This window comes from Amia ocellicauda, chromosome 7 (genome assembly GCF_036373705.1).
Source record: "Amia ocellicauda isolate fAmiCal2 chromosome 7, fAmiCal2.hap1, whole genome shotgun sequence".
Lineage (NCBI taxonomy): Eukaryota > Metazoa > Chordata > Actinopteri > Amiiformes > Amiidae > Amia > Amia ocellicauda.
The window spans coordinates 24718464-24744194 of record NC_089856.1 but is presented as its reverse complement, the minus strand read 5'-3'; the positions used below and the strand labels follow the sequence as shown (position 1 = coordinate 24744194).

At 37.3% G+C, this 25731-nt stretch overlaps 1 protein-coding gene across 1 annotated transcript in view; it reads left to right on the top strand.

Annotated features, from left to right (window-relative positions):
- LOC136753061 (sodium/hydrogen exchanger 9) overlaps positions 1 to 25731 on the top strand; it is a 122203-nt gene that overhangs the window by 88314 nt on the left and 8158 nt on the right. Inside the window, exons 13-14 of the mRNA XM_066708872.1 lie at positions 20765 to 20816; positions 21803 to 21885. Of these exons, the coding sequence (XP_066564969.1) occupies positions 20765 to 20816; positions 21803 to 21885 (135 nt within the window). The remainder of the gene's footprint in view (positions 1 to 20764; positions 20817 to 21802; positions 21886 to 25731) is intronic.

Here is a 25731-nt window from a genome sequence, read left to right as displayed (position 1 = left end):
CTTTCTTCTAATCATAAATGTAACCGCTATGATTTACAGGTTTGTAGTTTGCTATTAGCGGGTGGGTCAAAGTTTTGATTTAATCCGGCCTTAAATCAAAAATGTTCGCAAAGTGCAAAAGAGAGTCGCATAAGGGAATCTCACAGCTCAGCTCCTCGCTGAATTAAATCTTAAATATGAGGATTTCCCAACGGGGAGGAGACGCGTTTTGCTGGCATGGCTTCTGGGATGGGTGGGCAGCGCGAGAGGCATCACGAGCCAATCACAGTGTCTGACATTGAAGAGAAACTGGAGGCGGAAGAGCAGGACGGGCTGCGAGAAGCAAAGATGGGCCAATAAAGCAGATAAACACAGCGATCTGGCGCTCTGTGCTGTAAATCCACTGCATTAATCTCCCCGCTGACCCAAAACTACAAGCCTATACTTCGTAGCGTTTACAAATATGAGTAGAAGAAAAAAATATAAAATAATAACTGAAGCCGCAATTGATGATAGCTGTGTAGTTAATAATAATAATAATAATAATAATAATAATAATAATAATAATAATAATAATATTATTATTATTGGCAGACACCCTTACGTAGGCGTTATCTATTAGCGGGTGGATCAATGGTTGGGTGACTAACGGATCAATGTAAATATTTTTTTCAGTGTCCACTCCCCAGCTAACGCACAGCGTTGCCATAATGTTGAATTACATTGCTACAACGTTGTGGCAACATTATCGATGCCATCTACTGTAAAAAGCAATAAGTACAAACTTTACATTCGGTGTCTCAAGGTGAAGTACTGACAGTAGACCCTGCCGTACAGCGCACCTGTGCACTCGCCATATCTGTTCAAAGAATTTGTGCACTGTGGCCACACTGACAAAATATGTAATGAAGAAACCAGTAAACCAGTGTTTAATGTTTACATATACATGTTAAATATTTGATCGTGTTACACAGATATATTTACACTTGTACCATTGTCTAAATTGCATTTCCATACATAAATACTCTTTACAGTACACCTTGTAATATGTCCGTCTGTGTGTGTGTGCGCGATCCGACCTGCTTCATGTACTGTGTGTGTGTTTGTGTCAATGTAACATGTATAGTTATCACTTCCACTTATATAATGTGCTTGGGATAAAGGCAAAACGTTTACCACCCCCTAGAAGATTATCTGTTCAGATTATTTTTCTAAAATGTATCCACTACATTGTGTAATTTTGCCTTTAACAGATTATTTATTTATATATTTAATCCACCCAATGTGCAGTGCACAAACCTCATACACTGGATGTACTGGCTTGCAAGTTACGCAACCATATATGCCTGTACATATTCCATAAATATCATCCAGACGTCTCCATGCTTTACCTATTCGTGTAAATATGAATAATTACAATTACACTGTATGTTTACGCTACAGCCGCTTTGACAGCAATGTCACTCGACGCAGTGTTCACAGTCTGGGATAAGCGGTTTCTCACTCGTGAGTGCATTTTCCTCATTTTAAAACTGAAAGGAACACAGCCCACATTTATATTACGTGTAAAAAAGTAGAGGGCTCTCGATGTGAGTGGCGTGACAAGGCAAAGACAGGCAGTGTTTGAAACCGTAACGGCTCCAGGAGAGGATATCACAATGAGTCATAACTGGAAATAACTGGGTTATGGAGTTTAAGCCACAGAAGCCCTAGGATGAGGTCGGTTTCAGGTGAGTTTATGACAAAGAAAGGGATTTGCTCAGTTGTAAAGAGCCGATGCGCAGCGTCACTGTTTCAGTCATCTGGGTTATGGGGCCGGAGTCGATGGGCTGATTATCTATAGCGCAGAGAGGATGTTCACAGGGTCCATAGAAGGGCGTTTTTGTCTTGTTTTCATCAAGTTGTCAAGTCTCACTGCCAAATGAACTACTGGTTCCAGAGTAATGTTTTCATGCTGACAGGCCAGTTCTGACTGCAGATCAGTATGTAAACCTTGACGAAACGCTGTGAGAAGGGCATTGTCACTCCACCCGCTGCTGGCTGCCAATGTTCAAAATCGGAGGGCATAATCTGCCGCAGACGAGGTGCCATGATGCAGTGAGAGGAGTTGTTCCCCCGTGCTCCATCCTTCAGCAGGGTGATGGAATACATCCTTAAAGTGAGCAGTGAAAGATGCCAAAGATTTTGTCACCTGCCCTTGTTGATTCCTGATGGCTGATGACCACTGTAATGCTTTCCCGTTGAGCAGGGTAATAATGAAGGGTATTTTGGCTGCGTCGGAGGGAAAAGATGAGGGAAGATGTGCAAAGTATAAGTTACACTTATATATAGGAAACCCTCACAGCGATCGGGGGAGTCATCATACTTCTCGGGGACAGCAAGGTTAATGGGTCTCGTACTCGTAGCTGGGGCGACAGTAGCAGGTGCAACAGCTACTGGGGGAGGGTCTGTCGGCGGCATTGAGAAAGCTTGAGTAGCCGATCCGAAGTTTTTTTTTTTTAATTTGTCGAAGCATTCTCATGTTCTCCGAGCCTTGCTGATTGGGAACACAGAGCAGCCTGGACATCGGGTTGACCCGCTGGATCCATTAATAGGCGAAGTCTTCTGTCAGGGCTGGTACCGAGGGAAACTGGTGATAGTAGGATCCAGTAGCGGTGTCAGAAGAATCAAGAGGGTTTAGCCAAGGAATAGTCGGTGTCACGGAAGGTAGGTCGATCTATCAGGCAAACAACGATAATGGGGATAATCCGGAGACGGGTAGACGGGTAGACGGGTAGACGGGTAGACGGGTAGACGGGTAGACGGGTAGACGGGTAGACGGGTAGACGGGTACTAACACTCAGCACTGCTGCAAGAAAGGCGAGGCAAGACTTCGCGTTTAGTGAGGGGAACAAATGGGTATATACATGGTGTGTAATGAGCGGGTGAAACAGGAAACAGGTGGAGAGAATTAACGGGGCAACCTGGGATGATAATTGAATAATGGTGATCAGGGTCCTGGAAGAGAGTCTGGGGAAAGTGTGGCTTGGGTGTCCTCTAGCGATGAAAGCGGGAACAGTCAGAGTGCAGGAGTTACAATAATATTGTGAGCATTTGTTTGTTTTTCCCCCCCATTTTTTCAAAGCATCTGCCTTTTATTCTTTCTGCACATTCTGACTGGCATTAATCATTAAATCAATTAAAGTAAGTATTGATTCAGAGCAGCTAGTGGATGTCTTGACTGCCATAAGTCATAGATGAGGTTAAAATTAGTTGTAAGTTAACTAACATCGATAATGGCATAAGTAATCGATTCCATTTCCTTTTACTTCTATTTGTCAAATCTGAGATGTATCTTATCTTGTGATCCTTGTTCATGTCATAAAGAAAACTCGCAGTACAATTTCTGTTTCTCCACGCTTCTCAACACTGCTCATTTGGCAGGGTGAATTAGTATTTGAGAAAGTGGCACATTTAACAGGAAAATTGCTCAGCTCTAACAGAGACATGCTTAATGAACCTCTCTGTATATTTGGTAAGCATCCAATTAATAAATTAGCTTTGCTTTTATTCGACATTAGAAATGAATAATGACTAAATAACACATAATAACAAATGGCACCTTAAGCAAAACATACTGGATTCACATTTATTCACTTGCTAGTTAAAACGACATGGTCTAGAAAACAATATATGCATTAAAAGGTGATTAAAAGATTACCTAAATAAAGCAGGGGAAATAGATAGAAAGTCAAGCCTTAATGTGTTCTGCAGCTGCAACTGATAAGCCCAAAATGTGTCATGAGTCATTTATCATGTTCTTGCTTGCATAAAGTGTATATTTTCTTTTGGACTGGTGCCAGTTAGCAGTAATGCATAGTATCTTCATACACTGGGCTCTTAATAAAAAGGACCCTTTTAGATGAAGATTGTATTGAAGAGTACTTCATAGATTTCATTGTGTACTTTCATTTCTGTTTTGTAACTGATTAAAAGTCAAGCACTCGTATTATACACAAGATTATACCCAACCTGTAACCCTCCTGCATGTAAGTACAGATTTATTAGCATGTATCATGTTTTTCAAGTCATGTTAGTTTTAATTTTAGTCCTTATTTGGTGTGTATAAAATTGACAAGATAAGCACAGAGAAATAAGGGCAGCAAAGCCTTAGAGGTCTGGACAATTAAATGACGGAGAAGACTGCAAGGGCTTCAGCTTTTGTAGAGCTAGAAATAAACGATCTTTATATATACACACACACACACACACACATATATATATATATATATATATATATATATATATATATATATACACTCACCTAAAGGATTATTAGGAACACCTGTTCAATTTCTCATTAATGCAATTATCTAACCAACCAATCACATGGCAGTTGCTTCAATGCATTTAGGGGTGTGGTCCCAGTCAAGACAATCTCCTGAACTTCAAACTGAATGTCTGAATGGGAAAGAAAGGTGATTTAAGCAATTTTGAGCGTGGCATGGTTGTTGGTGCCAGACGGGCCGGTCTGAGTATTTCACAATCTGCTCAGTTACTGGGATTTTCACGCACAACCATTTCTAGGGTTTACAAAGAATGGTGTGAAAAGGGAAAAACATCCAGTATGCGGCAGTCCTGTGGGCGAAAATGCCTTGTTGATGCTAGAGGTCAGAGGAGAATGGGCCGACTGATTCAAGCTGATAGAAGAGCAACTTTGACTGAAATAAGCACTCGTTACAACCGAGGTATGCAGCAAAGCATTTGTGAAGTCACAACACGTACAACCTTGAGGCGGATGGGCTACAACAGCAGAAGACCCCACCGGGTACCACTCATCTCCACTACAAATAGGAAAAAGAGGCTACAATTTGCACAAGCTCACCAAAATTGGACAGTTGAAGACTGGAAAAATGTTGCCTGGTCTGATGAGTCTCGATTTCTGTTGAGACATTCAGATGGTAGAGTCAGAATTTGGCGTAAACAGAATGAGAACATGGATCCATCATGCCTTGTTACCACTGTGCAGGCTGGTGGTGGTGGTGTAATGGTGTGGGGGATGTTTTCTTGGCACACTTTAGGCCCCTTAGTGCCAATTGGGCATCGTTTAAAAGCCACGGCCTACCTGAGCATTGTTTCTGACCATGTCCATCCCTTTATGACCACCATGTACCCATCCTCTGATGGCTACTTCCAGCAGGATAATGCACCATGTCACAAAGGTCGAATCATTTCAAATTGGTTTCTTGAACATGACAATGAGTTCACTGTACTAAACTGGCCCCCCACAGTCACCAGATCTCAACCCAATAGAGCATCTTTGGGATGTGGTGGAACGGGAGCTTCGTGCCCTGGATGTGCATCCCACAAATCTCCATCAACTGCAAGATGCTATCCTATCAATATGGGCCAACATTTCTAAAGAATGCTTTCAGCACCTTGTTGAATCAATGCCACGTAGAATTAAGGCAGTTCTGAAGGCGAAAGGGGGTCAAACACAGTATTAGTATGGTGTTCCTAATAATCCTTTAGGTGAGTGTATATATATATGAGAGAGAGAGAGAAAGAGAGAGAGGTGACAATTAATGAGCAGTGACATAATGGAAAGTTGGTGAATCAATGCATTCATTCATTGACAAGAAAGGATTCTGTTCCATAATTTGCTAATCATATTTAATGCATGATTAAAGTAAATTAAATAAGGCTTAATGTGGGATCTTAAATCAATTTGTAAGTATATCACTGACTATGTTGTATTAATATTAAATAATGCACAAAAGTCTCTTTCTAAAATGTATGAAGGTAATGGGGTGCCATGCATTTTCGTTGCAAACAAACAGTATAGACCTTTCTTTTTTTCATACTGATAGCTTATTGTTTTCAGGGTTTCATATGTGTCATTTGATGTATGCTGTTTTTGCTAATGGTTTGGGAAGAGATTGGCACAGTTCTAACAGTATTTTTCAAATACCACTCCAGTTAAAAATTTTGTTATTTCTGTATTTCTCACCTGAAGCCCTGTGAACAAATCTAGTGGATATACCCAATACATAGCAGTATCATCAAAGCAAATGATCTGTCAAGCTTGTGATTTAGTGCCAATAACAATTTGACCAGTTTAAGGCTTAAGGCCCTTTACTTTTTCCACTTGAAAAGAATGTCTGGAAAGAATAACCTAATAATTAAAGTTGTACTTTGAAGAAAGAAAAAAAAAACTTTAGTTCATATGAAGGAGCAGTTAAATTGGAAGTGAATGATGTTTCCATTAGTTGTTTTATTGTAGTTCTACATTGTTAATGTTTCATCCCTCACAATAAATCTGTCTGTTTTGTCTCAGAAAAGGGTTTCTAATAGCATTCCTCTTCAGCAGCTGTCAGTTTCTTTAAAATTGATATTTCCGTTGTAAATAACATCCCCCATATTAACTACAATAGTTTCAAACCATGTGTTTGACGGGGGCGATTTCACCTGGTTTTAATTCTCGCTTTTTGTGAGGCCTGATCCTTCCTGGCACTTAGCTGCAAATGTTTTTCTGAATCTTCACTCTAAATTAACTGCCAAAGTTCTGGATACTGTTAAGTGGAAAAATTAATTGTTTATTCTTTGTGTTTTAATCTACTTTTCTTTTTCTTGAGGGGGCGAGGGAAGGGTGTGCTGCAGAGGTCTTGTAATTTAAAACAAATGTCCGACCAAAATAAAAAAAATATTTTTCAGCCTTATAAATTCAAAAGTTCCAATGCGAAGAGAATACACAACAATTTTACAGAGCAGAACGCCATGGTTATTACTTTTAAAGAATGTTGTGCACCCATGACACTGCCTCCTGCTTTCACACCAACACCCTTAACCGAAGAGCTGTTTAAATGAACACTATTAATCAAAATGATACCCAGATGCCAGAGGAGACTTTGTATTCAAGAACACAAGATATTAAAGAAACAGATTGTGATTTAAGGTACAGCATATTTGTACAAGGAATATCAGATTATTGAGCACAGAGCTTGGTCTTTCAAGAACAAAAATGATGTGCTGGCCAACCTTTTGTTGCTTCTTACTCAGTTATGTATTCTGTAATTGGTTCAACATGTGCATGCATGCGTGTGACTATTTTTTAATATGTAAACTAGTGGATAAAGAAAGAAGGTGATTCTTCCAAGTTTTGTACATGAGAGATGAAGATTTCTTGTTTGTTTTATATTGAATCCATGATGTGATATATGTACTCTATTACAAAAATGTTACATTCACAACTCCTGAAAATTGTTATTACTTTTGGTTTGCAGGCCCCCACCCTACAATTTTAAATCAAAGTTTATTATAGTTCATCCAAGTACTATATATTGTACTATGTATAAATACTATGGATTAGATTATGTACATGTATTATTTTTTCATTCTCACTGATGGTAAAATGAACCTGCCAAAATGAATTATTATAATTATGTTGTCTCAGGGTAACTAAGTAACTGCAGGTCCAAAAGCTCCTTGTGTGTCTTTCAGTCACACCAGTGTGTTTGTAACAGAAGGGAGTGGGTGTATATAAAATAGCTACCCTTTTATTACTACTGACTTTTGAAAGAGAAAATGAAAATGTGAGTCTGAGTCTGATTCTGATAAATCCATCCCTAATCCCTTAATTAAAATAATGCATTATTTAATGAAAATCATTTTCTATCCAGGGCTTATACATTATTATTAGTAGTAGTATTATGATAATAATAATAATAATAATAATAATTTTTGAAATAATTTTTCTCTTCCCTTAAAGTACAGCACATCCTCAAATGTACGTCATGGGGACGAAGCAGGCAAAAATAGCTTAATTATTTTGAAGTGCTGCTATGCACTTAGATGTACTTTGCTGTAACTTTATAGTATATAGTGCTTAAAAGCTTCATAAAGGATAAAAGCTCATCTGGACTGAAGAAAAACCTCACTTCCTGATACTTTGCTTTCCTCTGCTAGCTATTTTTTTAATATTTATTTTTATATTCTGTTTTTTTAACTACAGTGAGGGAAAAAAGTATTTGATCCCCTGCTGATTTTGTACGTTTGCCCACTGACAAAGAAATGATCAGTCTGTAATTTTAATGGTAGGTGTATTTTAACAGTGAGAGACAGAATAACAACAAAATAATCCAGAAAAAACGCATTTCAAAAAAGTTATAACTTGATTTGCATGTTAATGAGGGAAATAAGTATTTGACCCCTTCGACTTAGTACTTGGTGGCAAAACCCTTGTTGGCAATCACAGAGGTCAGACGTTTCTTGTAGTTGGCCACCAGGTTTGCACACATCTCAGGAGGGATTTTGTCCCACTCCTATTTGCAGATCCTCTCCAAGTCATTAAGGTTTCGAGGCTGATGTTTGGCAACTCGAACCTTCAGCTCCCTCCACAGATTTTCTATGGGATTAAGGTCTGGAGACTGGCTAGGCCACTCCAGGACCTTAATGTGCTTCTTCTTGAGCCACTCCTTTGTTGCCTTGGCTGTGTGTTTTGGGTCATTGTCATGCTGGAATACCCATCCACGACCCATTTTCAATGCCCTGGCTGAGGGAAGGAGGTTCTCACCCAAGATTTGACGGTACATGGCCCCGTCCATCGTCCCTTTGATGCGGTGCAGTTGTCCTGTCCTCTTGGCAGAAAAACACCCCCAAAGCATAATGTTTCCACCTCCATGTTTGACGGTGGGGATGGTGTTCTTGGGGTCATTCCTCCTCCTCCAAACACGGCGAGTTGAGTTGATGCCAAAGAGCTCGATTTTGGTCTCATCTGACCACAACACTTTCACCCAGTTCTCCTCTGAATCATTCAGATGTTCATTGGCAAACTTCAGACGGGCCTGTACATGTGCTTTCTTGAGCAGGGGGACCTTGCGGGCGCTGCAGGATTTCAGTCCTTCACGGCGTAGTGTGTTACCAATTGTTTTCTTGGTGACTATGGTCCCAGCTGCCTTGAGATCATTAACAAGATCCTCCCATGTAGTTCTGGGCTGATTCCTCACCGTTCTCATGATCATTGAAACTCCACGAGGTGAGATCTTGCATGGAGCTCCAGACCGAGGGAGACTGACAGTTATTTTGTGTTTCTTCCATTTGTGAATAATCGCACCAACTGTTGTCACCTTCTCACCAAGCTGCTTGGCGATGGTCTTGTAGCCCATTCCAGCCTTGTGTATGTCTACAATCTTGTCCCTGACAACCTTGGACAGCTCTTTGGTCTTGGCCATGGTGGAGAGTTTGGAATCTGATTGATTAATTGATTCTGTGGACAGGTGTCTTTTATACAGGTAACGAGCTGAGATTAGGAGCACTCCCTTTAAGAGAGTGCTCCTAATCTCAGCTCGTTACCTGTATAAATTACACCTGGGAACCAGAAATCTTGCTGATTGATAGGGGATCAAATACTTATTTCCCTCACTGTATATCAATCTTGATTTGGCTTTATTCCCCTGGACATTCTGGCATGTGGAACTTAAGTATTCAGACTTTTTTTTCTTATGATTAGGAAGTTGGTCTTGTGTTAAAACCTTCTCTCAAGCAGCCACTCACTGTGATTTTCCAAAGGGGAAGGATAAGAACCTGGTCACAAAGTGATTTATAAAGCCTGCTTTATATAACCAAGTTCATTCATTTATATTTGGTCCAGAAATAGAATGCATGATACATTTTATTAAACTTTTGATATCAGTTTATTAAGTGAAGACAGAGATTTTATTTTATTAAATAGTTTGCCAATTAGTTTGCTCTTTTTGAAATTAAATTCTTAATGCCACAGACTACAAAAATGGTGATCTAACTGGTGATTTTTTCATATAAAAAAGAATTGAACCATACATTCTTTCCCTGTTTTATTACCCTTTTTAATTGCATTTCAGCAGCCTCTAGCTTGGTAGCTGCCAGGACTTTTTTCTTTATCATAGCAATGTTTTGTTTTGTTGGGTGTTGCCTTTGTTGTTGTTGCTACGTTAAATCTACAGAGACTCCAGCTTTCTCTTTTATTTTTCAAACCATCGATTATGACCAAAAAAGCACTTGTTTTGAAACGTCTTATGTGAAACATTACACAGCTATATGCGTACATCCTAATAAGCATCATTGTTTAAAAAAAACATTAATAACTCATAATTCGGAGCTTGGTGTTGGATGAAACAGTTATTTGCAACCACTTGGCATGCAGTGTAAATTTATATATAATTGTAGAAGGATTAAAAAAGAATGAAAAACACCTAGCATTCTGAGTAATCCAGATTTGTGACAACAGAAAGCAGTTAGTGTGAAACCTACTTTTAGAAAACAAAGGTGATGAAGCACAAACAACCCGAAGTGCTTCAAATACTTGTTTTATTATTATTGGTTCCTCAATTAAACTCCCAACTTTGTGCTGAGGAACCTCTCCAGTGATATTGTGATCCCTAGCAACCAGTAATCCAAATGAACTGAAAATGAGTTGGCAAAGCAGTCTGCAGACATCTGTTCCTCTGTGTACAATTAGTCTGGAAGGGCAAACAGAAAGTTCCTGCCTTGTCTCTGTATCTCAATCTGGCACTTACAGCAACTGTCATTTGTGGGCTCCAGCGGAAGAGCAGATGCTTAGCTTTTTTATTAAAAGAACCCCACCTCAGACAGGTTGCTTTGACTGGAGGCCCTTAGCTAAAATCACATAATTCCTGTTGTGAATAATTAATGTGCATCTTGAATTTTTCAACTGTGCTGCTGATTAAGAGGTTAGAATGGGAAATAGGGTTACAGGCCACAAGTCTTTGGGCTGTGATTTCTGTCAAACAGACTCAACGTTGGCAGCTCCTGGGGACAAAATGTACAGCTAAGATCTAGAGTGTAAGAACGATCGTTCCTGAAGTTATTAGAGGTGGGTCAATAGTGCTTCATCTGATCTGATTTCCATATTAAAAGCAAAAGGTAATACCTTCATTCGTCCTGTGTCAGTTTCACTTACCATCTCCTTTGCTAGGTGCCAGTGGCATTATACTATTATAGGCAAATCAACATTGTTCTGCATTACAATAGATGACAACTGTATTGTATAGATCTGTCTTACTCTTTGTCTTAACTCTTCACCTCACTGCCAACCAAACAAATATGTGTCCATGTTTATTACACTTTGGAATGGATACAGCATGCAGCATGGATGCCAGATAAAACAAATAGGTCAAACTGGCTTTAGAATTGAGTTCAATGAAAGGTTTTTAGTAAAATGGTTCATGCATACTGCTGGGATGTGTAGTTTATTATTATTATTATTATTATTATTATTATTATTATTATTATTATTATTATTATTATTATTATTTATTGGCAGATGCCCTTATCCAGTGCGACTTACAAAATATAAGCGCAATACAAAGTGCAAAAATACAGTTCAGTACAAGGCATAAAACATTAAAAATTCAAATTTACATAATACAGTGAAATTCAAAGCATAATACATTTTACAAATTCCAGTTTACACAAGTGAATACAATATGAGGTCTTACATCCTGGATTGTAAAAACTGAGTGCAGACAAGATGTTAGGTCACAGTCACGGACCAAGGGGAAGGGAGCATAGGGGAAATCAAAATAAAACAACTGTTTAACTGTTGATACAGTTACCTTTTAAGCCAGAGTCAAATGTTGGCTATGTGAGTGACCACTGACATCTCAGACCTGAAGAAATCCACTCAAAAGGAGTTTTTCAAGAAATGCTTCTAATAACTTACAGTCCTAAGACAATGTTAAAAGTTTGTTTGTTAATATCATTGTCTTTCAAAGTGATCATTCTTTGCTTTGTTTTTTTGTTTGTTTTCTTGTAATATAATTTCAGGATGTGATAAATTGCCTTTCATGTATCTGTTAAATTAGATATTGTGCTTTTTTCATTACCAGTTCTCTGCAGAAGTTTTCAAACACCAGGAATAAGTATGAATGTTTCTGACACAAATGGGATTGAGATGTTGTTTCTTGATGTCTTTTACTGCTGTACCTAGTTATTTTGAAAGCTGTGTGTTTTTTTCACCTGCTAATTTGTGACACTGACCTATGTGATGAGAGAAAACAACTATTAATAATCCAGACAAATGTCAAATGTCATCGTAAGCTTAGCAGACAGTGGTCAGAGTACCCAATGTGCTGTCCTTGCTGATTTTGATTAATGTAAATATTTATATCACCGATACCTCTTTACAAGCATGATTACATTCTCAATTGCCATCTCTACCCTTATTTACTATTTATTACAATCAAATGATATAGACCATTTATAAACCTTGTAGCCTCAGCAGTGACTGCAGATTTGTTCCATGTGGTTTTCTGCATATTGTATGTTTTCGTGGATTGAGTCACAGGGTTAATAAAAAGCTCCCTTGATGCTGTAAGGAGCAGAAGTGTTTTATACACTGGTGCTCAAGTGCACTAGTAATTACTGCTGCCCCCCAGTGAATCGTGCCTCTTTGTATCTCAGCAACCTCAAAGAAAAGAAAAGGAACATATACTACTGGCGTAAAGGCCAGTTTCACACCCTGTGGCACCTTATAGCCACTGTCATTATGAAGTGACACTGTGGACTGAAATACGAAAGCAACTGGTCATATTCTGCCACCCCTTGCAGGGTCCTTTCTATAGAAACATCCTTGCTCCCAGGCTGGAACAAATCAGCTCTAAGCACAGCATACAGAGCCACTCTGAAAAGTGTTGGCTTTGCAGATTTGAGATGCATTGACATCTCTTCGGTTAATTTCTAAAAAGTAAGTTGAAGCAGATGTAGACAAGCTGTTTTATAGACTTGGGCATCAAAAGCCTCATTCGTTTTGATCTCTCCTAATGTGAACATAGGTAACTGATAGCACTGGATCCAATAGGGAAATCTGGGTAGTAAATGATGACCTTTTGCCTGTAAGACTTTTAAATTTCACTGACAAGGTTGATTTTTCTGGACCACCGATTGGGGCTCCCACAAGCAAAATCCAGATGTGCTTAGTAAGTTAACTCGGACTGCTCAAGCTGTGATATGAATATTGAAGAATAAGTTTAAGGCACAGATGGTAGAAATTATGAATTTGCCTAAAAGTGCTTAATTGATAAGTTTTATATTTGATATGTTTTAGTTTTTTATTTTCTCAAAGAAAATCACTGTTCTTTTGCAGTTACCTAAACAGATACATTTATTTAATTATATTATTATTATTATTATTATTATTATTATTATTATTATTATTATTATTATTATTATATATAACCTCTATTGTGATTCTGGTTAATCAGTGCAGAGAATAACAAACACAACTGTTACACTTTCACCCTCTCTTATGTGACAAATCAACACATGCTGTACTAAGATTAACTTTCTTGGACTAACCTGTATTTTCTTGTGGTATTAATAGTAAAATAAAAGTTTTTACAATCTATTTATTGGATGAATATGGTCAATTCAGCAATTTGACACCTTTCCATTTCACTTATTGAAATATGAGGGCTCAGAATGGCAATATTTGAACAATATTTGCACACATGTTTTAACCAGTGTTTAATTCACATACATATAGATATGTCCAATTAAACCACCTGAGTGTCCACAGTAGAACTTCAACTTTATACCGCTAGCTATTAAAACTGTGAAAATAAATAGCAAAGGATATTTTGTAGTCATCTTGGTAGAAGATAATTGCCAACCCAGTAAATGAACAGCTGTAAATGTATTGGCATTGTATATCCTGGAAATGTATTTGAATGAGATGTGCAGTTATAATGTAGTTTGTGGAAAAGCACCACACATTTTGAGTCTTTTAAGCTAGCCTGATGTGACAACAGCTGTGGAATTAACATCAAGAACAGAAAACTTCAGTCTGATGAAAGACATCAAGGTGGGGGGGGGCTTTTTCAGTCACATTTTCACAACCTCTCTGTGCTGCCAAGACTTTCTCTTTAAGGCTCTTAAGATGAGATCAAAATCCTTCAGTCTTTTCAATTAATTGTCCTCTGTGCTCGCAGTCAAGGTTTTTTTTTTTTTCACCTTGGAAAAACACAAATAAAAACAATTTCAATGTCCACATTACCCTATCTTAATGACTAAGGTGCTAGCTCAGATGCTGATAGTGTAGATCTATCTGGGGGCTTCTGTCAACAAGCAACACAGTGCATATTGAGCTGCTACTGGGGAAATGACAGGACACATCAGAGTGCTGCTCTATAGTAAGGTAGACATAAGGCACTAAGCTATAAGCTATAATGTATAATTGCATTTGTACTTATTTAATGAAAACAAAAAACAAAATACATTAAAACACTATGACACTGAAAATAAACATCTGTAAAATATAAGGACCTTTTAAAAGTGCAAAGCTGAAGTTAAAAACACAGTTTCCATAAAAGGGAAACATTCTATTAACATTTGGGTAGCAATTTTCCAATGTAGACAAGGTTTTTGCAATTACATTCAGCAAAGGTCATGGTGCTTGAGAATAAGAAATTAGGACATTTGTTGGTGTATAATGTCTGAAATCAAAATGGCTGCATTAGTGATAATGATATAGTAAAGCTAAGGAGCTGGTTTGACAAAGAAAGCTGTAGCAAAGCTAAAGCCTTAAATAAATCAAAAACACAAGCTACTGTGAATTGCAGGTAATAAAAGTACCCGATGGATTTGTTTCTTCCTTCAACCAAATGGAAACTCATCAAGTGCCAAGTTTATCATTTATGATTTGCAAATAGATTTTGATGCAATCTGGGCATCAGTGTGATGAAAGAGAAGTAGTAATGAGGATGGAAAATACATTGACCCACTTCTCTTTTATATGATTATAAAATGGCGAATAGCGTTAATGGTCTTTCATGTTTTATCCATTTCAGCTTCAGTGCAACACTTGTTCACCAATAAAAAGGGGAAAAAAACATCTACATTACAATGGAATAGGTCAGTGCCTGGCTTCTGCCGTAAAAATAAACATCTTTTCGCTTCAACCTTTCTGACAGGATTGTCAGGGTGATTAACATCCTACTCGCTGCCCTTGCTCAGTCTTTTTTTTTGGTGAGGGGTTTCATTTAACAGGCACCAAGAAACATACAAACCTTTTGTTCCCCCCTCTTCCTCCCTCAGACCATCTCTTAGTCATAGAAATCAATGGAGTGGCAGGCCAAAATTAACACAAACCTAAATCAGGTTAAATCAGTGAAAAACAAACTCTGAAAATTGTTGATTGATGAACAAGGACAATTTCATTAGAAATATGTATTAAAACAATTGTAATAATTAAAAAAACTAATGATAAATATCCACCCTGTCTAATTGTTTCACAACATTAAATGTGTTTTGCATCTGTTGACAGCTATTGTTAAAATGCCTGTAAATTAAATAGTTGTAGGATATGCAAAGGTATTTTTTAGGACTCTCACCCTTCAGTTTAGAGGAAATAATAAACAGGAAATGAACTGAAAGTTATCACATTAGACAGTTAAGCTCTTCATACATATTTTGTAATGTTATATTTTATTTACAAGAGTAAAAGAGATTAGACCAGATGAAGAGGTGTGGGCTCTTGTGTTGGTGTTTCATTTCTTCCCCTTATTAATTAACAAGCATCCTCCTTGATCAGGGTTGTGATGAAACAATCCTAATGCAAGGCACATTGGAGGCAGACCTGAATCTGCAGCTGCTAGAGAGGCTACACACTGGGCACCGGTCACTTCATGCCCATGCATGTTTTGTTTCTTTTAACTGATATTAATACATGTAAAGCCCTCCCTGCTCCAATTAACATACAGACGCATTGTCTAAACAAGCTGCTGCCATTCTGAGAATGACTCTGCAGTCCCCAGAGTTCAGCTTAAGGGAACTATGTGTTAACGGACCATAGAAACTACTCTTGTTTATGCACATCTTATAAGCTTGGGTGTCGCAAGGGGGTAGGCAACCTAGGCAATTGCCTGGGGCCCCGGGCTGAGGGGGGGCCCCCAAATGGGAACCACCCTCGGTCCGCCCCCCGGCTCTCACGGGACAAAACTCCGCTGCAACCCCACCCCCCAACCCCGGCTTCACCGTCAGGAATTATTTTGCCTAGGGCCCCCACATACCCTAGAATCGCCTCTGCTTATAAGTCTCCTATTGTCCTATTATTCTTTGTTAAATCAAGGTGTAAATTATTGTTTTTGGCCAAATGCTTGGTCCCCCAGTTGGAATTTTCCCTATGAAACAAAGATATGATTTTATTTTATTAAGTGTTCTGTAATCTGCTACATTAAAGGTCCACAGTGTTATGTTTCCATTTTTTTAAATCCATATAACCAGCGAATACTCTGTTTGTGATAGTAGTATTAATATTCTGTGGGATTTGATTGCATTAAGAATTATAAAATGCCTGATGTAAGAAGGAGAAGCAGCAGAATGTATGACATCACTCCCTGCAGGCACATCACATCATTTTAACCTTGACTCCATGCTGTGTACAGGGAAAGAGAGAGAGTTGTTTCATTGGTAGCTGTGTAAACTGCATCCTGAGTGTGATGTCGCACGGACTTCTCGCATAGACTGCTAGAAGGTGCACTACTATACCATTTAATGTGTCTGACACTAAATCATTCTTAATCAACAAGTTGAGCTCTAGAACAGGATTAAGCAAACAAATTAAAATAATCGTAATCGATATTAAAATGTAGTTAATGTATTTTTTTATGAAATACTGTTTCATAGTTTATTGTTTTAATTGTATAAAATATATATTTTAGTTTCAGGGCAATAAAGGGTTTTGAAAACAATTGTATAAGTGATCATGATTTAGATTAGGTGTCTTATGTTTTCAGCAAAATAATGCTTTGGGATTTAGTGAGAAGTATTCATGCCTTGTACCATGAATTGTTTCTGATTGCTTTATCCTGGCCTGATTCCAAATAATTTGAACCATGTCAAAGGACAGGCATCTTTTCCACATTATTTTAATTGTCTCACAGTGCAAAAAGTTGCTTGCTAATATTAAAGTATTCCCTGCATTCCTGTTTCATAAAATAACTCACGATCCTACCACAAATCCACAGTTCAACTCAATTTACCCCAGTGTTTAAACTGCAGTTCTCTAAGTTCCGTAAAATATTAAAATAAATAAATGGGAAAGGCCTTCCAAATTTAACCCAGGTAAAAATGAGTGCCCCCCCCCCCTCCCAAAAAAAAAAGCATCACATTTTCATCATACATCAGTGTCGTTACTTGTTAGAGCCATTCAGAATTGGAAGGAGAAGAAACAAATGTGAATCTAGAAATAATGCACAACCTAGATAACCCTACCTACAGGAAATTGTTCAGTCTCTGGAGTTAGATGACAGATTTATCACATCATGTTATGCTGTGGACACTCGCAATTCACTATGGTGTCCAAAAAAAGGCACTTCGGTTCTTTCTTAATCAGTAAAGTATGCCCTCACTGTTTGTCATGTCCTCTATTTTCAAGGTTGACAGATGTTTCCGGAAGCTTGTCTGATTAAGGACTCTTAGAACGGTTTACAACAAAAATAAACAGGTGAATATTTGATGCCTGGTTCTTTACAAAATACCAATTTCCTACTTCAAAGCCAGAAAGCATTGTTCTGGAAAATGGAAATTATAACATATTTTAATTATATGTTACACAGTGTCAACAACAATCCCTTCTTTGTTTAGAATTTATTTTCAGGAAGCCAGATAAACAGTGTTACTAATATTTTATTTATCAAATTGGGGGGAGCATAACAAACATACATAGAACTGATTTCTGTCCAGGACTGGCCTTTGATTGAATTGTGTTCAGTCCTTTTTCTGTCACTTCTTGCTTTCCTAAAGTAGAAGACATATGCATTTGAGGAATTAGGTCACAGCAAAGCAAGAGCTTGGTCTAACAAAGGGTATGAAATAGGACATGTAAAAACAATAAAATATTAAAAACAATTAAGAACATGATTATTTTCAGCTTGGTATGTAGTGAGTGACTACCTTTTGTGTGTTTTGTCAATGTGGAAGTTGTACAGGTGCTGGGCTCATGGTCTTATGGGTGCCTGGTAATATTGCACAAAAGCTCAGGATTATCAGGTTTCATTGAGATATGTTCTGATTGACTGCCTTTGACTACTTCACTTCTCCTCTAGCCTTTGCGCAGTAAAGCTCAAGATACACGGGGAGTTGAGCCATGAAATGGTTAAAATGAGGATCATTCCTATTAATGTATTTGATGGTTCCATAGGCTGCTTTCCATATTTCTATTTTAGATAAAAATGTATGTGTGTGTATATATATATATATATATATATATATATATATATATTAAAGTCTCCAGTTACAGATATGGGATTCTGTATTTGAGGGTGATGATAGATCGAGCTTCTTTTGGTTTGTTTTCTGTAGTTCTTTTAGGACTGTTGTAACTAAAGCTCTTTTTTATTTTTTCTGACTCAGCCTTTTGTGTGGAATGTAAAACATTGCAATCATGAAAATCTACTCTAAAATGAAATCTAGTATTTATGCAAGATTTCAACATTGATGCGTTTGCATACCTCTAAACAAAGGTCTTTCTGTAGCAGCACAATTTTGATAAACAAAGGTCTTATAAAAAAACAATATTTTCGCTGCAACTGCACCATTTCAAAGAAAAATCTGTGGATCTAATACCTTAATACACACATAGTAGCAGGTCATTGTGAATCCTGCTTAGGAACAATCTGCTTTTCAATGTTTTACAGGTCTATAGGATACGTAATAGACTGCTAGTTACTAACATTAATTTGGCATTCCAACTTTTAGGAGGGCAGGCACTGTAGCTAAGTTAAAGTCAGATCTTGACGTTGAATTATTCTTCTAATAAAAGGTTGCCAAGGGTATTAAAACCATTACTCTACACAGTTTGTTCAGCGATATTATCAGAGGCAATTTCTCAGAGGAGTCATAAGGGAAATACAGGCCAAAGTTTAGCCAATTGATGTTCATAGTTCACTACCAGCAAAACAGATGAAATACTATTTTAATCACAGCAACTAAACTGAAATAGTGGTACTCAGGGGTAATAAAACCAAAGGGCTTCTGTGGTTAATAGACTCTGGCCTTCCCAATAACTTGAGGAGAATTCTAAAACAGATTTTATTAGATTTTTTCTATCATGTCATGAGCTGTCACAGACTGTCCCTGGTTTATAAATAACGGATTTCTGTTTTTATAAAACAGACTTTTCAATTGTTTTTAGAGACGTTATTTGACTTAATTACTGTAGGCCCTGCTTCTATATCTCAATTTACCAGACGCCAAAGTGCCGGTATTTTCAATAACAAGAGTTCACTTCTGGAAGCAGTTTCATTGTCAGAGCAGAATAATGGGGAATACATAATCTGTCGGACTGCAGAGCAGCAAGATAATTTTCTAATTTGCAAAAAACATACCGCACCAGCTTGTTACTGTTTTCTGGAAGTTAATTTGTTTTAATTTCAAGGACTGAGACTTGCTTCCAATTGCCCAAGCACTTAAAAGCAAACTGTTGATTACCTATTCCTAGTAAAAGAGTTCAAAGAAATTGTAATGGTATGCCACCTAAAAAAAGTAATTTTACATTGTTTGAGACATGGGTTTTGTTATTGTTGTTTTTACTGCAATACAGATGGCAATTGAAAGGGCCAAAGTGAGTTTCTAGAAAATATACTAATAGTTAGCCTAAAGTTGAATCTAAGTTTTAATTTTCACTATTTAATTCTTGGTGTGGTTGTAAGTTGTTAATGTAATGCAATTACCTTCAAGATGTCATATTTGTATTATTATTGAATCTTGCCTTTTAGTTGTAAGTAAACGCAAACAATAACAAATGCGCCTACTGTGAAAGTAGTAACAGAATAATAAAGCAAGAACAAGAAACAGAATACATGTGCACAGCAGTTAACCAGTTAACCTCCCCACCTCTCACCATAGCCTTCCCCTCACAATGTACTACTCTCCTTCCTATCTCCCTAACCACAGCAGGATGTATGATGTTACTGTAATAAGTAGGCATATGAGTTCTTAACCCTGTAAATAGCATGTGTGGATTGGAGCTTCCGGATCGGGATTCGTACCACAGTGCACATGCACTCCTCTAACCATTCCGCACCACACAGCTCCACCCAATATAGTGGTAATCCCGCTAGACCAAAAGACCAGGTCTCCCGGTGCGGGAGGTTTAACAGTGAACTGATTTCATAGAGGACTTACATTAGCTGTAACAAGCTCATGTACACAATGATCCCCATTACACACACTGTATTCTGGAGTAGAGATGGATAATTAGACATACAGCCAGGCAGATAGATACAGAGACATCTTTGATTGTGTAGGTGCTGTGACCTGGAGGCTTGTCTGTACCATATCTTTATATCAAATGTGTCCAAACTGGCTGACAAGACTTCTAAGTTATGAGCAGCAGTACACAACATTCACTTTATTCTTTGTGTATTCACGGGCTATCTCTAGTAATTGTTCCCAGCTCTGGTGACAGTGAAAAAAAATGTCTGTGGGCTTAAATGACAACATATGATATGAGTTTCATTGTTGTACTTCAGTACTCCCTAGTGCAAAAAACTGGCATTCTCAGACCACAATGTTTTAGTTCCATGTATGTGCAATTCTTTTCACACTCCCTCCTCTCTTCAGGTTACAATCAGTTCCACAGTTTTGATATTTGCTTTGCCCCCATATATAACCCTTCCTGTTATATATATATACATACATCCTATTGTTATTGAGTATTGTTTCTTGTTGTTCTCTATTTATGTATTTTTTGTGTGTGTACCTAACCCACCAGTATCATTTTCTTTTCTTCTTTTTCCACTTTCTGTAGGATGGGTGTTGATTCAGATGAAGATCCAAAAGGAGAGTCAAGTTCTCATCAGGTACAATATAAAATTACCACATGCAATATATATATATATATATATATATATATATATATATATATATATATATATATATAAGATCTGAACAAGCATAATGAATGAATGGCCTCACATTTTAAACTTTGTTTTAATATAAATATATATATATAGAGAAAAATATAGATGAAGATCCCAATTTACACATGACTGGAGTACGCAATTTCATATTAACACGGTGAACAAATTAAGGAACCAATTTTTATATAACTTGCATAAAACGTACTTTTACACACCACATCAAAGAGTTCGCAGAAATCGAAGGAGAAATCACTCTCTAAAATGCAGCTATATACATTGAGCATGTGCTATCTACTTATAACAAGTCATAAATAAAATCCAGTATGTTTCTCCAAAGTAATCACATAGATAAAGTCTTAACTTTCAGTTCGGGACTTATTGATCATTCAATTTTTTCCCATTTTAAAGAATGCTGCTTCTTTCAGTGGTAGAACAACTGTCGATAGCATTCTCTTTCTTTCTTATTCCAATCCCTGTTCTGTTTGATCTAGCAGTTTGACCTTGATCCTATCACTATCTGTGAATTAAGATAAACCATTCAGTTCTACTTTTCGTTTCTTAATAGCTTGATCAATGGAGACGGTATGTATGATATCTTGATGAAGGGAGATGAAGCCCATTGAGCTTAGTCCACTGACTTTTGAAATGCAAATGTCAAATGTAATAATGCCCTGTAAGACATCCACTGGGGGTTCCTGTGTATTCCATCTCTGAAGCAGACCACACATAGGCCACTTGTGCGTTTCGGTATCTGTCCCTGAATTGGGCTTTCTTATTCATGAGACAACCAGCGGATCTCAGCAAAGGTCAGGAGATATCACTTTTTGAAGCAGAGTATAGTTTACACTCATTTCCATTCCTGACTCAGTGGACAGAGCAGGGAGTCTTTGTCCGTGTCTCCCTAACAGCTCTATTATATTTTGCAGACTGTCACTGGGGGACTGGATGCAGGAACCACACAGACCCAACCCACCTTGCTTCTAAGGATATGGAACAACCTTGATAAAAAGTATCTTTTTGCTTTTTTCCAACTGATATAAAACAGGCAGGAAAATCTGATTTGTGTTTAAAGTAATTACTGCCAAACAAAAGGCAGAAACCAACAACTCCATCAAGGCTACCTTCTGTTTATGGCAACATTGTAGCTTTAAAGGCTGTTGCCATTGAAGTGTATGCACTTCAGCAGGGTCCTAGAAAATGTGCCCACTGATATCAGTACCATCATATTTTGTAAGTTGTCCTGGACAAGGGTGTCTGTTTAATAATATAATAATAATAATAATAATAATAATAATAATAATAATAATAATAATAATAATAATAATAATAATAATAATAATAATAATAATCTCCTAACCTGTTTATGTGGCCAAGGAGGGAGACTCATTCCCTGTCTGTGTGACTGTGCATCAGTCACTAAAGTAGTTACTAAATTATATTTGGCCATCTGTTTTGATTTAAAGATTAATACCATCATATAAGATGAATGAGGTTTGAGAAAACAGAGTATTTATAATACATAATGGATTAGTAAAGAAAATGAGTCAAATGAAGGGTAGCAATAAAATCTGCAGCCTTAGATATACTTCCCAAATATATACAGTCTAATGATGTATAGTGATGCTACCCTAAAATTGTGTATTTTATGTAGTACAGTGTTTGCGAGCTTTTTTTTTTTTTTTTTTTTTTTTTAGCATGTTGCCGTTAGTTTAAGGTTTTGGCTATACAGTGCCTTGCGGAAGTATTCACCCATTTTTCCTGTTGCCTTACAACCTGGAATTAAAATAGATTTTTTGGGGGTTGGTATCATTTGATTTACACAACACGCCTGCCACTTTGAAGATGCAAAATATTATTTCTTGTTTGTTTCACAATAAAAAGAGAAAAAAACTGAAAACTTGAGTGTACATTACTATTCACCCCCCCAAAGTCAATACTTTGTAGAGCCACCTTTTGCAGCCACCTTTTGCAAGAAGAGCTCCTTGGTCTTCATGGTGCCATTTGCTTGGTGGTGCCACTTGCTCAGTGGTGTTACAGAGAACAGGTGTATATATACTGAGATCATGTGACAGATCATGTGACACTTAGATTTCACACAGGTGGACTTTATTTAACTAATTATGTGACTTCTGAAGGTAATTGGTTGCACCAGATCTTATTTAAGGGTTTCATAGCAAAGGGGGTAAATACATATGCACACACCACTTTTCCGTTTTAAATTTTTTAGAATTATTTAAAACAAGTTCTTTTTTTCATTTTACTTCACCAATTTGGACTATTTGGTCCATTACATGAAATCCAAATAAAAATCCATTTAAATTACAGGTTGTCATGCAACAAAATCAGAAAAAAAAGGGGGGTGAATACTTTCACAAGGCACTGTTGTTGCTATTTTTGTTTCCTGTCCACCCACTCTAGTGAAACAGCCACCAGTGCCTTTCCACCTGATCTCTCATGGGGTTAAAAGGACAGCTAATCCCTATGGCTACAAACAGCTGGGGGTTTCCAGTGATGGGTGCTGGTCAAATCAGAGTTCTTGGTTATATTAAGTTTCATATTCACATATAAACAGACATTCAGTGGCATTGTTTACAGAGGTTGTGGATCCATCCAAGACATCTTTTAACCTTGGTTATCCACACTTAAAGGATAAATTATATACTGAGATAATGAGACAAATGCCTGCACCAAACAGTGTGTTGCCTGCACCCAAACCATCCGTTGACCGCTCAGTGAAGGCAGTGTAGTGCTGTGTTTTTCTCTGGTAACACACTGGGTTTATGATAAGTGTTCATTTCATAGTCCACCCCCCTACACCTACCCCCACTTCTCCCTGAAGATTCCGATTAACACCATCTGTCCCAACTGGTCTGGCCCCATTCATATTCTAGGGCATCTTGGTCTGTGTTACCATAGTAACTACTGCAAGCATGGGCTCACACAAGACTAACATTCAGAGACACACTGCAGAGTTTGTAGGGTATTTAAAGAAAAAAAAAAAGATCTGGAAAATGAGAATATATAGGTCAACTGTTTTGTGTTTGTTTTTTGTAACAGAGATTGTTGCGTTATTTGTCAGACTGCTTTTGAATAATAAGTATTAATGACCCCATAATACATGCAAAATTAGAATTAATTATGATAACTGGTATGTGGGATGTCTTATGAAACATTGTATACTTATAGTGTACTTAATTGTCCTTCTCCTTCATAATCTCATGGGTTTTAATCGATATTTGGAGTAACTCCCACCACAAGATGTTTTGTTTTCCTTGTTCTTGATGTGGGTGGAAATTCATCAGCCGTGGCATATAAACTATGTTTCCTGAATAAAATGTTACACTCTTCTATTTTAAATTCACTTTAATGCCTTCTAGGCCTAAAATAAAACAATACTCCATCTCTTCCAATTCTCTTTGAAAATCAACATTGCAGAAAATAGAAGACAGCGGTAACTTAACTGAGTTGTCTTTAATGGCTGTAAAATATGGGACAATTGGCAGACACCAGTGTGTGTAACACTGTGCTATAGACAATTGTTCTGTTATTATATTTTTCTGTGTCATTGGCAGATAAACCCTTAATCTGTAAAAGTCAATCCTGTCATTGTAATTGAAGCTTCAGTAAAAGACTATAATTTTGTTTTTGCTAATTTCGCTGAAGCACAATTCAGTCCTTCAAATGCATTGCTTTTTTGTGCTTTAGTGCAGATCATATAAAAATATAATAGTGCTGTGTGGACAACATGGCTTTTATTTGGCTCCACACAGCTCTGTGATACTTGGGAGAGGCCAGTGTAGAAACTTGTTTATCCATTATTGTTTACAAGATGAAGTTCAAAGTTGCACTTGGACATGAAAAATGACCATGTACCCAAGAATATGTAATATATATTTAATTCCATATTGTTCCATATTGTTTCTTTTGTCTCATGGCCTAGGTTTATATAGTGAGTGACTGACACTCACAGTCACTGCAGTGAAGGACTTTATTGTTAATCTGTTTGTTATGGTGTTCATTGTTTTCTTGATATCATTTTAGCTTCAGGAAAGTAGTGTATTTTTGTCCCCACTGGGAATTCATTGTTTCATTAGGAAAGTTTCATAATTATCATGGTATCACATATTCCAGTAAGTCTTATAGGCACTTTAAGTAGTGTAACAAATTATATGCTGGCTCCCATTATGACTTTCAAGCCAATACCTACTCACAGATAAGCACACTAAGCAGTTTGTGAGATGACGCACTGTTATTATGTCAAATTAAACCTAGTTAAAGTGAGCCAGTTGAAACTGGTTAATAGTGAACAAAAACATTAACTTGATAAAGTAAATGTATAAAGTGTATCGACTGTTTTGGAGAGCTGTTTTAAGGTTTTATTTATTTTTTGCATTTTCTCCACAAGAGGAGCAGCTTCATGTGACACTGTGTGCTGCAACAGATAACAAATGTAAATATGCATTGAGAAATGTGTCACTGTTTTTCACTTTGAATAAATCAAGGCGATGTGTTAGTTGTGAGATTTTACCCACTTTATTTTCTGTAACAGATATTTATTTAAACAACATAAGCAAAATAAAAACTCTGCCACCTACTTAGATATAACTAAATATACCTGTTTAGATTAATTGAAATATATTACAATTTGAAGAGGATATACTAATATGGCATGTGGTAAACAGAATATCAATTATATTTCTCAAAGAAATTGATGGCCATTCATGTTGAAATATAGCCTTGCTTTGTGTATTTGTAGTGACTGTGGTCAGACCCCCATTCGGATTTGAACTGCCATCACATGCACACCTTAGAGAGCCTCATCCAAACAGCCCCTACAGAGCATCAAACCCACTAT